Consider the following 19,401-nt stretch of genomic DNA (forward strand, 5'->3'; position numbering starts at 1 on the left):
TGAGCGCGATCGACCATTCGCTGTTAGAGCCCCCGCAGACCACAGACTTTTTATCGGCCGATAGTTTGGTCGGGCTCTTAGAGCCCCCGCAGACCACAGACTTTTTATCGGCCGATAGTTTGGTCGGGCTCTTAATCAGTACGCAGATGTAAGCAAGTGCGCACACTATGACGATTTGGTATCGGCCGATAAACAAGTTTGATGGGCTTCCCGATTCCATTCAAACTAAACTGTCGGCAAACTATCGGCCGATCGTATAATCAGTATTGGCTCCCTACCACACGCGCACACATAACGATTTTTTAGTCGACCGACTAAGCCGATAGTTCAGTTCGCTCCGAGCTTTGACAGCGAATGGTCGGTCGCGCGTGTTTTGTAAAATGGCGTCGCCCAAGTCTCAGACACTTATTTCGGAATCTTCGATCGTAACTTTGATCGAGGAAGTCGAAAAACGCCCTGCACTTTAATAATCGAGTAATTAGGAATGCATAGTGTAAAATTTTCCATTTAATAATCTATCACTAAAGATATGATGCACCCAATACTCTCGGGCTTTCTTTTTAATTTTCCTTCTCCGGTGTATGAGAGCAATAACAACATTTCTATGCAATGTTTTATTAATTTTCATTGTGCGGTGCGACCACTCTTTTCACCAGTTGGTTAGAAACTAGCAAATAGTCGGCAGACTGTTGGATAGTTTGCGCACTCATCACCGACTAAACTGTTTAGTTGGCTCGGTGTGCGTACTAGCAGGCCAACCCGACTAAACTATCGGCCGATAAAAAGTCTGTGGTCTGCGGGGGCTCTTAATCAGTACGCAGATGTAAGCAAGTGCGCACACTATGACGATTTGTTATCGGCCGATAAAAAAGTTTAATGGGCTTCCCGATTCCATTCAAACTAAACTGTCGGCAAACTATCGGCCGACCGTATAATCAGTATTGGCTCCCTACCACACGCGCACACATGACGATTATTTAGTCGGCCGACTAAGCCGATAGTTCAGTTTGCTCCGAGCTTTAACAGCGAATGGTCGATCGCGCGTGTTTTGTAGCTAAGCTAGTTATGCTCATTCGATAAAAGGCGAATTTTTTTTTCGGATAATCGAGTAATTTGGAATGCATGGTGTAAAATTTTCCATTTCATAATTTATCACTAAAGATAGGATGCACCCAATACTCTCGGGCTCTCTTTTTAATTTTCCTTCTCCGGTGTATGAGAGCAATAATAACATTTCTATGTAATGTTTTATTAATTTTCATTGTGCGGTGCGACCACTCTTTTCACCAGTTGGTTGGAAACTAGCAAATAGTCGGCAGATTGTTGGATAGTTTGCGCACTCATCACCGACTAAACTGTTTAGTTGGCTCGGTGTGCGTACTAGCAGGCCAACCCGACCAAACTATAGGCCGATAAAAAGTCTGTGGTCTGCGGGGGCTCTTAGTGCAGTCAAGAGTCTAATATGTGCATAAAGAATGTGTGTCTTTAGAAAAACCATTTACTATAAAAAAATTCTTCACCATCTCCTAAAAAAAATTAACTTACCCAACCATAATAGCGACGCACACACTGATAGGCACAGTGATGGTCTGAGCATCGAAGGTGACGTAGCTGAAGTCGCTCGGATCAGGACTTGGAGAATGATGCACTGGTTCTGACACACCGCGACGTGTGGACACGCGGGGGTGAAGCGCGTTGTGCATGTGGGGGGAAGGCATTGATATGCTGCGGAGGTAGTCGGGTCTTCTGGGGATGAAATATACAGATAAAAGATCATGTACTTAGCCTTTCTTCTAAACTATGTTTGGGTCGCCTTCCAGTCTAACCAGATATGGCTGGTTTGCCAGTGTTTTACATCCAGCGACTGCCCATCTGACATCCACAACTCAGTTACCCCAATACCCCTTGGTAAGACTGGTTGTAGCTTCTGACTACCCATAGCAACTGCCAAAGATGACAAAATTGAAATTACATATCCTAGCCTATCTATTCCTACGTGATTTCCAAAACACGAAAGCCCTTGCGGCTGTTACTTAGTCACGTGAGCTCCTCATCCTAAGTAGCCCCAAAAAAGTTAACATATTCTAAATCACAGCACTTTTGAACTTTTTCAACATAAAACATCATCTATTCCAAAGCCAAAAAAAACAAAGTTAGCTCTACAATTTCACATTAAATCCTTCACTCTTAATTCTATATCATCCATCCACTTACAGTTCTCTATTTATAAAACCCAGCATCACCCTACATAAAGCCAGCACTCATTTAAACCACGCCATATTTATCCAAGAATATTTAATCACGATGTCGTAAAACTTGCACAATTAAGTGTTTTACACAGCTGGACAACTTTATTAGGACACGATCTAATTAATTAAGCATCTCTGACTAATTAAACCTCTTAAGAACTTGTATTTGTTTAAGAAAAAGACAAAGATGCTCGCTTTTTATATAGAGTTTCTTCATTTGTGTCGAGTTGTTGTCGATCTCACGAGGATTTTGATTCAGTGACTAGGTTCCGCCAGTGGTTTCACTTTTGTAGTATTTTTGAACTAAGTACTTTGCTTAATGCACTAATCTCAGGATCTAGTTCTAATATGTAACAATGAATTTACATCAAGTGACCAGTGAAACATAGACAAGATTGCAAAGATTCTGTAATAAGTGCAGTCGTACAGAAATTAATTAACATTAATTGCTATGCCGTAAGCAGCATCTCAGATGTCTGTTCAATAACATTCCTATAATTTCTAGTAGATTCCTAAAGATCTTCTAAAGAACGTTAGGGTAGGCTTCCGGTCTAACCGTATGCAGCTAAGAACCTAGTTGTAGCTAGTATGTATTTAGCATGGGCGAACTTTTTTAACCAGTAACTCAAGCAATATGAGAACCAGCGGGTTGTCATTCTTTCTGGCGTCTGACTACCACAGTAACGCATCCCAAGATACCATTACCCGTACCACTTACAATGTCACAAACACACACTCTACTTCTCTTAAAGAAAACCACATAGAAACTCTCTAAGAAATACCAACGAAAAGTAAAACTAAAACCGCTGATTACAGCAATAAACTAAACGCGAGCCACTACAAGTTCCAGTTTGATTTGTTCTAGAACAAACGAAGAACCTTACTAATGTAAAGTTTGCTGGTTTTAGAGTAAACGTCAAGAAATAACATAGTTAGCCCGACTGGAATTCCGTCTGTAATGAACATGCAGATTGTAGAATCTGTGCTGTTGTGTTCAATTGTGTTTGGTATTCCGAATCGCGTTGGACTGGTGTGGTTGAATTAAGGGATTGTTTTAGTTGATCGACTTGTACTGTATATTGTGATTGAGTGTTTTTCTTTTTAATTTTGATTAACTCTATGACCTCGTTACACTTTCTTTACCTCTAAAAAATAAAATTAGGTAAGGCTTTCGTTTCTAACTATTCCCGCATCTGCTTCTAACAGGAAAATCCCCCAAAAATAAAATTATAATAAGTAGGTACATACCTACCTAGGCTATCCTGAAGTTTAGCTCCCATCAAAAAGGAACCTTTCAAACCCGCTAAATTCAATTGAAATACTAGTAATGACTCCTATCCCCTGATACATTATCACCGACCCACAAAACAAGACTTAATCCCGACATGGCCTTTTTAGCCTACAGACTGAAATGCTCTATTAACATTGGCACACATCAGCCAGTCAATCCTATGTAAATACACTAAATGCTCGACTATCGTAAACAACTGACGTATGCGTTAATAGTGTATATTGTAATGTGGCTGGATCTTCGGGGTTAGGCTGAGCGCCAGGCATTACGAACTGTAGTCATTTGGGATATTTTTGGGGTAGCAACAGATATAGTAGATTTTTTTTATATCACCAAAATACTATCGTGGAAATGCATATATTATATGATACCATATTGTCAGGGTTCCTCCGTGTTTCGGATGGCACGATAAATTGGTGGATCCCGGCTGTCAACTGAACATCTTTAACAGTCAAGCCAGCAAGTCTAACAACTATTTTTAAAAAGGGGCAATCCGGTTGCCCAGGTTACTGGGTTGTGGAGTTCAGTTAGGTAGTCACTAGATATAGCACACTGGTACTCAGCTCCATCTAATTAGATTAGAAACCAAACCCAACTTAGCTGGGCAAAGGCGCACAGGCCGCGTTCCAGCAGAATCAATCTTGTGCACATAATCACGTAGATTCACAGTTCCTTTTTTGCTATCATTTCGTAACTTATGAGTTAACACTTACCTAGCATACCCCCTCGGATCATCATATCTCTCAGCATAGAGGCTGTGCGTGACGTCACCCTCGCGTCGCCACGCCGCCGGCCGCTCGATACTCTCCGCTTCACTTAACTCGTACTGAAAAGTTTACTACTTTTACTTCAAAGTGATAATTAATTAATTACTTTGATAGAGAGAAACTTGCTTTAGTTTTGAGTATTAACTTTAGTAATTAATTAGCTAGAACTATTCAAAAATGAAATATTCAATCCTTCAAAGATGAAGTCTGCAACATTGCAAATAAAAATACTAGCTGAAAAAAATTAGACCTACATTGCATTGTTGCAGAATTTATTCTGTTCAATGGTTAACAAACTCTTCAGCAGATATTTTCAACAGTTGAATTTAGATATTCTTTATAATTCTCATTTATTTAACTGAAAAGCTTTGTTTTCCATCTTAGTATATATGCAGAAAAAAAACCTAATTTTTTGCCTAAGAACAAATACGTATAAAACCTACATAGTGAGAATAAATCACAACCATACATTTTCCTAGCACATTACTAAATATTTATCCGCATCGCTCTACACCTTAGGATTGCGCAGTGACAGAACAGATCTATCTGTCGACCAATCAGACGTAGTCTCGTTCCTAGTAAATATATCTTGTCTATAGCGTAGAGTGATTCTGTCTGTCTGTCTGTTGATGTTTAGTTAATGGTATACCTATTAGAAGGTTGGATTATAGATGAAAATAACATTTAATAATTGTCGTATTGGGACTATGAATTTGTGTTTTTTTTTATTAAATTGATAAAAATTGAAATATTGCTTTGGATTCTTTTAAATACTTCATCATTATGATCATTTTTACCGTCCCACAGGTCTGTGACCTCTTATAACATAGAGAAGAAAGAGCCTTAATCACCAAGCAAACGAAATGCGGGTTGGCGATTTCAGACTTAATAGTCCAGGTTTCTTCGGCATATTTTCCTTCACCTTTTGGTCAGTCACCATCAACAGACAAGATAGAAAGAATAGTTTAATACAAGCAACTTTTTAACTATACTTTTTTGGAGATATAATATTAAATTAAACCAGCTGGACTTATATAGCTTACCTGCAGCCGTAACCTGGCAGCTCGTCTCCTGGTGAACCCTGGACATCCTCTGCAGAGGCACACCAGGGCGTAGATACACTTGAACCACCGCGCCAACAGCTCGCCTATAATTATATCACTAAGTTCAGACAAGATCGAAGGACCAATTTGTTAAAGGTGAAAAAGGACCATTTTTACTAGACTACTATTATACTAAGTTTAAAATATTATTATATAGTTTATTTTTTTATATACAGAGGAAAGATTTTGTGACTTAAAACTGCCCAACAAAATAAATAGTATGTTTTTAAAAAGGGCCCCTTGAGATAACTGGTCCTCCAAAGGTCCGTATAGTATAGAACAATACAAAATTAAAAATCCAATTAACTACTAGTGCCTATGTACGTCTTTGTTATCTAGATTAGAAAACCTTAAAGTTAATTAGGTTATTTATCCAAGCTAATTGTTTTCGCCTTTTGTGGACTTGAGATATTTCCCGAGTGGAATACCAGAAAAAAAACAATTAATTTACAACAAACTAAGCCAATCAAGTTGTACGATTCTCAGATTTTCAATTAACCTACGGGGCCAGTTTAAGTAAAAAGTCAGATAGAATTTCCAGGAATTATTTATTTTAGTCTCAAATAAAAATACGATTATAGGGAAAATTACGACATCGGAAACAGTCTTCTTCATAATTAGACATACATATAAATGAAAGTCGAAATGAATATACGTCACATACTAACGTATATTGCTATCACCAAGACTAATTAATAAGATCTTTCCTCGCGAACTTCTTAAGAAAAAACATTTGAATAATTTCTTGAAAGTGTAAAAAAATAACTAGATACGAAAGCCTTTTTCCCTTCTGCGAGCAAATAACACTAAGATAAGGTTGTCATAATTAATCTTAATTAATGTTTTATTCATATTTCATTAAAGCGTTTTTTATGCTTAGTGAAATGTAACATTTTATTTTTACTTCTACTTCATTCCTTGGAGACGCAATTTGAGAAAAAGGGCCACTTGGAAATTAGTTGAAAAAGTATATCTACATATATATAACTATGTCGGGAATATTATATCTAAATAGAGTTCAGAAGTTTGTTTTTAAACCTGACAACTTCCTTCTAACAAAACCACTGTTATTCTGTGGTCGGGTCCTTTTGGCCAAAATGTTAATTTTTGGCCTTCGCTTGTCTAAGGTTCTAGAAAAACCTTTAGCGATGTCTTCTGAATCAGTTTTAATTTCATGAAAGCCGTTTAAAAGTAAATATTTCTTAAAAATAACTCATACTAATTTAAATACAACTTTAAGCTAAAAATACTAAATATATTTTAAGACTTTTTCACGTAATTTACTTAAAATGAAAATAAGTATTTGCGAAAGAAGTTTTCGTTTTACCCAACGCAAATGGTAAAATATATTCCCAAATGAAACCGAGTTTTGCTTACAGTTACTTTACTTTTTATATTAATTAGCTGGCTTACTTTGCAGAAATCCATTTGAGCAATTATTAAATTTATAATGAGGGCCCTTCTTCGCTATCAAATTAGTCCACCTCACTGGCTAATTATAATGGCAGAGGTCAAGAAATTCGACAAGATATTTTAAGATAGAATATTGAGATCGAAAAATTGAATTATCGTTTAACTTTGAGGAAGTAATTTATGACTATGTCATGTAAGTTTTAAGAATTATAATTAGATATAGAATATTTTCAGGAAATTAAATTATCTAGGGAATGGCCACAGAACGGCATCTTATAAGGAAAAGCGCTTTTGGAAAATATTTCAACGACGGTGTAAAAAATATAATGAAATATGAAATGATGACAGGATACATGTATAAAACATAGCATTGTGTGAAATCTTACCAACATTGGTAAGGTAGAGCAGGAACAGCGGCATGCCCAGCAGCGCGTACAGGATCGTCACCACCTTGCCCCAGTCCGTCTTCGGAGACAGGTGACCGTAACCTGGGAATAAATGATTAATACTGAGTAATGCAAAATAAATATTTGAATAATAGTGTTGATATCAAATACCTTTAATTTGGGCCTAACATTCTCCTAAGAGTGATTATATCCACGAGAATATTTTCGGAATTCGGTTTCACGTTTCGACAGATATCGCCCATATGCATTTAGGAAATTGTAGGTATGTCAGATTTTTATGTCTCTTGAATCAACAAGTATATTAAATCATCTTTGTTGATAAGATATTATAAACAGGACAGTGGTCTTTTAATTAAATATTTTATACAAAGCTACATGTTGCCGTTTCGGATGGTTGGCATTCCTTGGTGGAGGCCCACGTTCACCAATGGACGGCAATTGGCTGATATGATGATACATTGTATTCTTGTGTATCTTACCTATAGTAGTGATGACAGTGAGTGAATAGAGGAATGAGGAGGAGAAGCTCCACTGTCGCGAGGACCGGCCGCCATCCCAGCCGCGGTGTACCGCGCGCACTATCGTAGTCTGGTAGTTACGTAGCTCCGTGCCTATCCTGTCAACAATCACCATTGATTATGGAGCGGAAAAAAAGAAGGCCAGCTTGAATATAGTTAACGTTATTCATATTTTGTAACTGCTGAGGATAAGGTAGATTTATTTCAGCCACAATAAAATCTGGTCCTTTGTTCCGAGTATTTACGTTACATAATTTTAGCTGGTGATGAGAAATAATGTGCATGCACAGAGTGGTAACTAATTACTACTCATAATATGTTCGTTAAATATTTTTTTAAGACATCTAGAAAACTAGTAACATTTTCTATGTTCATTATACAGGATATATGTGTACGTTAATGCATATGCTTTCCTGGAGTACCTCTACGCGCTAGAAGTACGCGGCAATGGACTGATAAGTTTTTACCCCCCACTACTTATTTCTTTACTTATATATGAAGGCATACACCCACCTCTCCTTAACAGCAGTCTCGTTGAACAGGTTGAGGTCTAGCGTGACGTTCTGCGACAGGTACTGCGTGAGGTTGTCTCTGGCGCACGTCATCTGCTTGTCCAGCCTCATCTCGCTGCCGCCCTCTATCGCTTGGAACATGAACACAATGAAGGCATACACCCACCTCTCCTTAACAGCAGTCTCGTTGAACAGGTTGAGGTCTAGCGTGACGTTCTGCCACAGGTACTGCGTGAGGATGTCTCTGGCGCACGTCATCTGCTTGTCCAGCCTCATCTCGCTGCCGCCCTCTATCGCTTGGAACATGAACACAATGAAGGCATACACCCACCTCTCCTTAACAGCAGTCTCGTTGAACAGGTTGAGGTCTAGCGTGACGTTCTGCCACAGGTACTGCGTGAGGATGTCTCTGGCGCACGTCATCTGCTTGTCCAGCCTCATCTCGCTGCCGCCCTCTATCGCTTGGAACATGAACACAATGAAGGCATACACCCACCTCTCCTTAACAGCAGTCTCGTTGAACAGGTTGAGGTCTAGCGTGACGTTCTGCCACAGGTACTGCGTGAGGTTGTCTCTGGCGCACGTCATCTGCTTGTCCAGCCTCATCTCGCTGCCGCCCTCTATCGCTTGGAACATAAATGCACCTGTAGAGGGGAGCACAATTAAGAAACAGATGCCATTTTAACAGTCAATTATGAAGTGAAAATTCCTCAGGTAGACTATCTGAGTTAAAAAATATGGATTACTAGAAGTTACTATGTTGAATTTCTACATACTTTAACAAACTGATTCGCTCCTAACTACATACATAAGTAGAACTTGCTTTATATGGTCTTTTTTTTTTGTATATGGTCTTCTTATAGCGCTAACTTTTTTGAAAAAAATAGTTGGACTTTGCAGCAAAAGTCCTCAATTCCTTAAATCATTTTCCAACTTTAACCCTTAACACAGAAAATTTTGAATATTGCAATTATAAACTGGATTATAGTTTAAGTTTGAACAATAACACGAAAACCTTAATACCTACAATTTTACAAGAAGATAAACCGCTGAGTTAGCTATGAAACTAAGCTCTTTCACACATCTGTGCCCCAAAATTTAATCTAATAACATTTTCTAGACTTTCGAGTGTAGGTAGCATTTCACCTTAACGGCTGTGAATCGCTTACTTTGATCTATTCCCACTGCTGACTCAGGAGGCAGGAGGTCTGAGCATTTATCATTTTCGTGCTTTAGGTCAAAGAGATGCGAGTATCGTGAAATATACTGCCGTGCTAAGATATTTTTAGTCATTGTGAAGGCAGTAAATATGTAGTTATGTGATTTAATATCCGGCTGTGCTCTATCATGGTACTTACCTAGGTATCCTCACCATCACTAATTTTGCTAGTGTACATAACAGCGGTAAAAAAATTGATTGCGAAAACTTGACTGCATAAACCTAAAGTCATAGATTATCAAGGTTATAACCTACCATGATGAAACCTTTAGTTTAATTCTTTGATAGAACTTTCAAAGACATGAAAAAACTGACAAATGGTTCATAAATAACCCATTTCTTAATCTTATGCATATCCCATAGTTCTCCCATCACTTTTATCTCATGCCAAACACTGCCTTATTATTAATTTATCAGTAAAACGAGCCACAATGGCAGATTCCTTTTCATTTAGCAACGAAGGCCGAACATAAATTACTGAACATCATAATGTCGTCAAGAAAAACATGAGTTTAATTTTGAAGACTTTCTCTTTGATGTCGGCTAAGGCCGGTTGTATACCAAGCATGAAAACTGAAGAATTGATAAGTAAAAGTATTGTCTTTCTATCTCTAACTCTATTAACCCGTTGTATGTCAGAGCGCAGATGTACGCGAAACACAATTGATTTTCTATCTATCTATAGGTACTAATGTTATAAAGCTGAAGAGTTTGTTTGTTTGTTCGTTTGAACGCGCTAATCTCAAGAACTACTGGACCGATTTGAAAAATTCTTTCAGTGTTAGATAGCCCATTTATTGAGGAAGGTTATAGGCTACTTTTTATTCGGGTTCGTGCCGTGGTTCCCACGGGATGCGGGTGAAACCACTGACAGAAGCTAGTCGTTTATAATTAGTGACATACAAGAAGTTAAGCAAATCAACAGATAAGTTATTGAAATCCGGCGTTTATCAGCATACGCTATTGATAGAATACGTAATAGATAACATTATTTATTATGGTTCATTGCCCAATATTGTTCACTTATTAAAATGTTTTGGCCGTTATCTAATTGACCTTACTTTCGGACTGCCCGAACACAGAATGGTCTTATTCTTAACATCTTAATTTCTTCTCATAAATCAGAACAACTTGGCAATGTTTGGTCAAAATTGGATTTTATTTTGGGCACAGATTGCGGACGGCTTTATCAATATTTCAGGCATAATTACTTTCTATACAGCGCGGCCCTATTCGGCTAGGCTTACAGAAAGCTTCCTTTCAATTGCAAACCTTTGAATGGCGAAGTAGGCACGAGTTATGATTAAATACCTGGCATTTATTAACTCTGATCAATAGTATCTTGTGCACAAAAGATCCATTAACCGCGCCTAGGCAAACTAAATTAATATTAAGAATCAAACTTCAGGCAATCTTTTATACGAAAAATTAATTTTAATTCGCTTTTTAGGTCAACGGGAAGGAAAATTTGGATCATTTAACTTGTACTAGTTTGGCTATTAATCATGGAAGAGTCTACTAACATAATGTTTTATTTTCGCAGAATATTGTTTCTTGGAATCGAAAGTCGGATAAAGTACATACTACCGATTAATTCCATGACGATAGAAATGAAACAAGAATGGGGCTTGCCCTATATTAGGCTCATATTACCCGAAACATGAGACATGTCTTACCCTAATTAATGATTCCCATTTCATTTCCAAAATGTTGTTTGTGTGCATCAGCCCTACGCGACATAGGGAGCAACCCCTCTTTCTTCACCCCAATGACAAAGGAAATACCCTACAGAGATGTTAAAGTTAAAAGTGCCCAGTCAAGTGTAAAGTTCAGGCTTTCAAGCCCTCTAATGACGTGGAGCGACAAGCATAATTCTATTATTGTGGAACAATCAATACCCTTTGATTTGGAAGCAAAAAGCGATAAGATTTCAGGAACGACACTTATTTTTGATATTGTGTCGGGATCAACCAAGCGTGGTTTGAACACAAAAGATTTGAATTTGAAATTAATGCTTCAATTGTATTAGGTGGTGTTGTTGTTAAATGTGAGTATTATAAGCGTGATAATGATTTAGTGTAATTGTTCAACAGTGTAAAAGGCTTTTGAAATGTTCAAATTTAAGTTAGAATTTTCATTTGGGTAAACAATTTGCTTCCTTCTCTGTTACTAGGCCAACTTTAGAGTAAAGTTTTTGAAGCATTAGACTAGATCAAGCAGACCTTGATCGTAGGAACCTGCAGTAGTACCAACATATCCAATAAACCACCGACAACATTGATGTTCCCCCACCCTACAACCATAAAAGCAAAAAAAATCCTAAATGATAATAATCACATTGTAATGCCACAAGGCACCATAATCGGGCCCATAATAAAAAAGACTCCTATAAAAATGTAACCGCGTTGCCATAATAACATCACAAGTCTGCCTACCGAAGTATAATAAACTTCCCTCGATTCATCATGTTTTATAGCGTTTGGCAACACTGGCGTAGTGCCGTACACTCGTTTGTGGTGTACCAAAAGGTCGTCACTGACTTTATCGATTGCCAAACACTTTCTAACAACTTTTGTGGTTTTGATTCCATTGACGGCTTTGTTGCGGTTTTCATATGATATTTATGGAGTTTCTGGTCGATAGTTGCCTGTATTTCTATTGTTGCTAGGCAGTTGGTTGCGGCCCTTTACAAACTTCAATAATATAGGAAGTGTTCAAAAGTTTTAGAAGCCTTTCCTGAGCAATTCGTTTCAATTTTGATAGTTTTTAATAAACGTCGTTTGACTAAATGTATGCTGAAATAGGGCACCAAACAAAATAGCTTGTTACTTGTTAAATTATAATGAAATGGGTTGTTCCTTGTCTTCCAATTATAATCATCCGATTCCCATACACTATCTTCACTTCATCTATTATCTGTCAAAACCCACTTGACAAAGCCATTATAAAATATCCCAGGTTTCAGTCTATAAGCCTGGGAAGTGATTGCATCTCTGCCTACAGCTATACATACAGCCAGACTGCCTCAAACTGATTACAGCCTTTGACGTCTCCCGTCGTCCTTTGACTACGACATTACGGATTGATTGCAACCGGGGCTCAGCGATGTCAGCTATCGTTTAAGATCTTTAGGTCTTACTGGAGTTGGTAGTCAGGAAGTATTTAGGTAAGTGGATGTGTTATCACGTTACATGTTACCACCAATAAAATAAAACAAATATTACAGTGACATCAGGATTGCGGACCTTCGGAAAAGCAAAAATTGGTCGCTTGGTTTTATACGTCACCTTTGCATTTTGGTTGTCAATTGTTTACACCGCCCAAAAAACCCAATGGAGTAAAAATAAATCCTAAATAAGTAGTTTAATATGATAAACTACTCTTCTACTTCACTGATATTCTTCAACCCAAAACTTCTCATCATATTTTGCATTTCGAATAATTCCTAGTGTAAGTAAATATTTAATTACGAATCTGCAGGCTTCACAAACACCAAAGCGTTCACGACTTTGTACTACGCTAATATTGGTGCAGCGATTTTTAATTGGCCTAATTTTAGTGTCAACTGCACGATCCAAAGAACCCCTGCAATTAATCGTATTAATTAGCCGTATTTCCAAACATAGATCAAAGGGATCCCCATTGATTTAAAGCCTCAACCTTTAATTAAAATTGACGTTGAGTCACCAAAGGTTCATTGTAAAGTGGATTACTTATTTCTAGCGAGGAGTAAAGTACACTATTAACTCAATTTGTTGACCAACTTTTGTACAAATGTTTGTCACGGATGAATTGGGCGGAAAATTGGAGTTTGTGTTCGAGAACGTGTCGTGGTTTATGAGAAAATGGTTGCATTATATAAGAGACAGAGAAATGACGGGAACATTAATATAGAGGAGATTTTTAATGTGTGTGTGTGTATAATACAAGCGACGGAGAATATGGATTAGGTTTTATATTTAGATTGTTGTTGGCCTGTAAATGCCTAAAAAACTTAACTATTTGCTCAGTTATTGCAGCCTGATCGATACAAATATTTTATAAAATATTTGCGTTAAAACTTTGTGGTTCACCGCTGTCAGGTAAAACTACAGCAACTCAATGCCCCACTTCAATCAAATGGATTGTATTGGTTGTTTGCCAGTCGGACTGCATCTCTTGAATTGTAATCGTATCAAAGCTCAGGTTATTTGCCGGTCAAAGTTCAGAAGACCTGAGTTAGGCAATCGCCTAATGTGCGTAATTGCTGAATGCACATCGGATGACTCCGTGCGTCATCGCCGAAACTGCACTATTGCAGATTTAGCAATAAGTTTAGTTAATAGAAATATTATAATTGTAAATTAGTCTTGTAGTACATTTCAAGTAATAAACATTGTTTTAATTAAATAAATCTTTTTAATAATTATCTCGTTCGCCGTAACTTAACTGGCGCAGTCGGTAGGATCGCGACACTCGCCTTGAATATAACTCTTCAGGCTTGAGTGAACGGTATCAATCGTTATTTTCGCGAGCTCATACAACGGATCTACGAACGGCGACTATCATCCTGCGGGAGTTCCGGAGAATTGGGAGTCCTGCTGTACTACAAGGCCCGGCTGGAGATGCAGAGGATATTGGGGTGAGTGCAAGTTGTATTCCCAGTTTCCTGTGCTATATTTCCTGTCGTATTTGTTTTCTTTATATCAGTAATTTATGTTTTGTGTGTATTTGTCTATGAGCTGAAATCGCTACATTAACTACATTAGGTCTATTATTTGAATCATATAAGCATACTCGAATACTTATTTTACATATGCTGAAATCGCAGTATACAAAGTTCATTACACAGTAACTTGATAGTGCACAATTTATAGAGTTATTTTTTTATAACGTTTATTTAGTAATTAGCTCTTATCGTAATTATAATCGTAGTAATATCTTTAAGCCGTCCGTTCACGGGGTAGGCAGACTAATAAGTACTAACTACTAGGCACTTGAATAACTTTACAGAATTATCTTTTCTCCTTTATTTTGTGTCATCTATTAACTAGAAATGGCGATGTCAAGCAATGATTTGGCGACCTTTAAGTTCATTTCTGACCTTTTGCCGAAATATGAAGGGAACCCCAAAACCCTTAATTACTTTATCAAAGAGGTAGAAAATGTTATGCTACTATTGGAACCACCAGTTAGATCGAGTCCTGCTCTTATATGTTTGATCAAAAGTAAATTAAGCGGAAACGCGGTTAGCGCTATAGCATCAGAAGGTTCGGTAGATAGTTGGCAAGCTATTAAGACCGCGTTGACTCACAGATTAGGAGAACCGCGTAATGAAATTCAGGTAATGCAGGAATTGACACGTTTGCGCCGGAATAAAAATGAAGATGCAGAGTCGTTTGGCAAACGAATGAGAGATATATTAGACACCTTAAATGTGGTAGGTGGACATACAGATAAGTCATACTACGAAAACATGGTTATAGATCAATACGTAAATCACTTGGAGTTTCACGTATCTGTAGGGGTGAGGATTTCAAAACCCTTAACGCTAGAGGCAGCTATAGTAACGGCTAGACAAGAGGAGGCGCGACTTGCGTTTAATAGAATGAATAATAATTTCAATTCATTGAGTATACAAAACAAACAAAAGGAAACTCATAAGCCAAATCAGATGTTTTCCCCGGTAAGTAACTTTCCTCCGCGCAATAGCTGGAACTCGGAGCTGAAACCACAACGAGGGCCAGGCATGTCGTCTTGGAGGGCTGGCCCAGCGTCAGGTAATGTGAGACCTAGCGGATCGGATACCTTTAGGAATTCAGGCAACTTCAGAACACAGCCAAATTTACCTCGACCGCAAGTGAATCCACCACAAAGAGTGTCTGACGTCACTATGAGGTCAGTAAACAAGCCAGAAAAACCGCGCTTTGCACCAGAAGAAATGTTCTACACGCAGCACAGCGAGGAGCAGTATTACACCGACGAGCCACACTACAGCGGTGAGTACTATAGCCATAACATGCAATACAATGATCAAGACTATGAGTATACGCCGGATATGTCTGCAGAGGGACCCAATCAACAGGATTTTCCCCTGGACGAGGAGCAATCGAACCTCAGCTGATAAAGATTGTAGACCTCAATCACCACGGTAAAGACCATCTCCCTTATATTGAATTGCCGGAATTTCAAGGTAAATTTTTATTGGACACTGGTGCTTCACGTTGTATGATATCACCCGATGTAATAGCCGGTACTAGCCTCGAACACTGTGTCGAACGCGAACCGTTTACAGTAAAAACCGCGCACGCTACTACCCGTCACGAGCACGTTGCAATTTTACCTTTACCCAACCTGTTCAACACTGATATACACCATAAATTTTTATTGTTTGATTTTGACCCCAAATATAAGGGCCTTATTGGGATGGACTTATTTAAAAAATTAGGTTGTAATATAGATTTCAAAAATAAGATATTGCGAACATTTAATACCGAAATACCAATTTACTTTGACTATCCTGTAAAACAAGTTAAAATCGAACCGAATTGCGAGAGATTCATTACGGTTAAAACCAATTACACTGACGGTTATTATATTTGTGATGATTTCAATTGGTCAAAGGGATTAAAGTCGCCGGCCGCGGTAGTGACTGTAAAAAACGGGACTTTTAAGACATCTATAATTAATTATAATGATACACAGCGAATAGTTAATAACAATCGTATCCTAGCCCTAAGCCCTTTACCGTCACATTTGATAGAAAGCGGTCAAACAAACGAAATTAATAATATCGAGACAAAAACGGACATAGATAAAGAACTTTGCGAAAACTTAAAGAAAATTCGTACCAGTCATATGAATGAGGAGGAAAAACGGGAAATTACTAAAATCTGCTATCAGTACCGTGACATATTCTACTCCGAAAACATTCCTTTGTCATTTACCCATACAGTAAAACACGAATTAAGACTAACTGATGATACTCCCATCTTTGTACGTAGTTACAGACAGGCACCACAACAACGAACAGAGATACAAAAACAGGTAGATAATCTGTTAAAGCAAGGCATCATCAGGGAAAGCATCTCCCCCTGGTCATGCCCTGTGCATATTGTTCCAAAAAAACCGGATGCATCAGGAAAAGTAAAATGGAGACTGGTTATCGACTATAGAAGACTTAACGACCGAATTATAGAAGACAAGTATCCCTTACCTAACATTAACGACATTCTCGACAGATTAGGACGCGCACAATATTTCACGACCCTTGATTTAGCTAGTGGCTACCACCAATTAGAAATGCACCCTAAGGACGTAGAGAAGACCGCATTCACTACTGAAAGAGGCCACTACGAGTTCTTAAGAATGCCGTTCGGGTTAAAGAACGCCCCGAGCACTTTTCAGCGTCTTATGGACCATATACTACGGGGTATAGATAACGTATTCACATATCTTGATGACGTCATAATAGCCGCGACGTCCCTCCAAAACCACAACGAAAAACTGAAATTAGTATTTCAGCGATTCAAAGTGCATAACCTGAAAGTTCAGCTAGATAAATCAGAGTTTTTGCAGAAGCACGTTAACTTTCTAGGGCACGAACTAACTGACCAAGGACTCAATCCTAATAAGGACAAAATCAAAGCAGTATTAAACTTCCCTATACCACAAACGCAAAAAGACATAAAAGCTTTCCTAGGATTGGTCGGTTACTACCGGAAGTTTATTAAGGACTTTGCAAAATTGACTAAACCTTTAACAGCGTGCCTTAAAAAGAACGCAAAAGTGAAACATACGGACGACTTTTTAGACGCAGTTAATAAATGCAAACAGATTCTGACGAACGCCCCTATACTGCAATACCCTGACTTTGACAAACCATTTATTTTAACGACAGACGCATCCGACTTTGCGTTAGGAGCAGTACTTTCTCAAGGCAATGTGGGCTCAGATAAACCAGTAGCCTATGCCTCAAGAACACTATCAGATACTGAGATACGTTACTCTACCATAGAGAAAGAGCTGTTAGGAATAGTCTGGGCCATAAAGTACTTTAGACCATACTTATACGGTCGCAAATTCACAATTTATACCGACCATAGACCCCTCACATGGTTAATGAGTTTAAAAGACCCTAATTCTAAGTTGACACGTTGGAAACTAAAGCTAGCAGAGTACGACTACAAAGTGGTTTACAAAAAGGGCAAACAAAACACTAACGCAGATGCATTATCTAGAGCAAAAATATTTCACAATAGCATAGATTCCCTGGCTGTTAATTTTGATGACAACGATGACGATAACATAATAAACAGAATATTTGAAAACGCCCGTAGACAGGCAGAGATAGAAGCGAATAACGAAGACAACGAACGTACCGACAATAACGACCAACGTAATAACAACAATGACGTAGATATGATTAGTATCAACCCCTCTCAGACTGACAAAGAGACTGACTCAATGAGTGTGGTAACAGCCGACCCTGATCAATTAATTTCCACTAATCATACCCAACCTGATAATGAAAATAACGGTATCCCTATATTATCAGATGCCATTGACAAACAGTTAAAACAATTTTACATTAGGTCCACACCAGGATCTACATATAGAGTGGAAGACAGATCAACGAACTCTAGGACAGTTATTAAAGATGTTTTCATTCCAGTAAATAACACTGAATCGGAAATTGTAAAATTCTTAAAGGAACACACAATAGCTGACCGTGTTTTTCATTGCTATTTTTACGACGAAAGTTTATACTTAGCTTTTTCAAGAGTATATACTACGATTTTTAATGACAGAGGACCTAAACTAATAAGATGTACGTCACGGGTCACACTTGTTGAAAATAAAACTGAACAACAAGAACTCATTAAGCGATACCACGAAGGCAAATCATCGCATCGCGGTATTCAAGAGACCTATAAGCAGCTGCATAGGAATTATCATTGGCCTAACATGTTATTGACGGTTCAAAGGTTCATAAACCAATGCGATCTTTGTCTGAAGGCAAAATACGAAAAAAAACCCCTAAAACCCCCATTGACTTTAACAGAGACACCTACGAAACCCTTTCAACACTTGTTCATGGACCTATATAGCACGGGGGGCGCAACATTTTTGACCATTATCGACAACTTTTCTAAATTCGCTCAGGCGGTGCCGCTAACTGCTTCTAGTAGTGTTCATATCGCAGAAGCTCTACTACAAGTATTCTCTGTGTTAGGACTGCCTCTTAAAATCACCACAGACTCTGATACAAAGTTCGATAACGATGTCATAAAAGAGATATGTGCTTCACATGATATCCATATTCACTTCACGACGCCTTATAACCCAAACTCTAATTCACCCATAGAACGATTCCATTCAACCATCGCAGAAATAATAAGAATTCAGAGAATGACAAACAAAGACGACCCAATACAATTAATCATGAAATATGCTATCATCGCCTATAACAATGCTATTCATTCTACTACTGGCTATACGCCACGTGAGCTTTTATTCGGTCATACAGCGTCTAGAAACCCATTAGAGCTATTTTATCCTAAAGAATTTTATCAGGACTATGTCCTTAACCATCGTAAGAATGCAGAAGCAGTACAGGAATGTAATAGAAAAGGGTAATAGAAAAGAGAAACCAGGCAGCGGAAGCAATCACGTTCAAGGTAGGTGAAACAGTTTATAAACAGGTAGCCAAAACCACCAGGAGCGACAAGACGAAACCAGTATTTAAAGGTCCGTACAAAATCATTCATTTACACCCTAATAATGTCGCGGAAATCATAGGAAACCACCCAAATTCGAAATCGATCAGAGTTCATTACAAACTCTTACGAAGACCACACCTTGTTCCAGGGTCCTCATCGCAGGAGCCTTCGTGCTCTACGCAACCGCCGACGTGATCCTCAACCCTATAGATAATACTAAT

At 38.2% G+C, this 19,401-nt stretch overlaps 1 protein-coding gene across 3 annotated transcripts in view; it reads right to left on the reverse strand.

The window, feature by feature from the left end:
* LOC110371705 (potassium channel subfamily K member 15) overlaps positions 1 to 19,401 on the reverse strand; it is a 47,699-nt gene that overhangs the window by 5,671 nt on the left and 22,627 nt on the right. Inside the window, exons 3-8 of one of the 3 annotated variants that reach the window (XM_064040412.1) lie at positions 8,757 to 8,904; positions 7,710 to 7,846; positions 7,210 to 7,311; positions 5,351 to 5,454; positions 4,254 to 4,366; positions 1,546 to 1,743 (exon numbers count right to left, since the gene is read on the reverse strand). In XM_064040412.1, the coding sequence (XP_063896482.1) occupies positions 1,546 to 1,743; positions 4,254 to 4,366; positions 5,351 to 5,454; positions 7,210 to 7,311; positions 7,710 to 7,846; positions 8,757 to 8,904 (802 nt within the window). Of the gene's footprint in view, positions 1 to 1,545; positions 1,747 to 4,253; positions 4,367 to 5,350; positions 5,455 to 7,209; positions 7,312 to 7,709; positions 7,847 to 8,261; positions 8,399 to 8,756; positions 8,905 to 19,401 lie in introns of those variants that run through there. The other 2 variants (XM_049843158.2, XM_049843164.2) reach the window with 2 other exon arrangements.

Source organism: Helicoverpa armigera, chromosome 22 (genome assembly GCF_030705265.1).
Source record: "Helicoverpa armigera isolate CAAS_96S chromosome 22, ASM3070526v1, whole genome shotgun sequence".
Lineage (NCBI taxonomy): Eukaryota > Metazoa > Arthropoda > Insecta > Lepidoptera > Noctuidae > Helicoverpa > Helicoverpa armigera.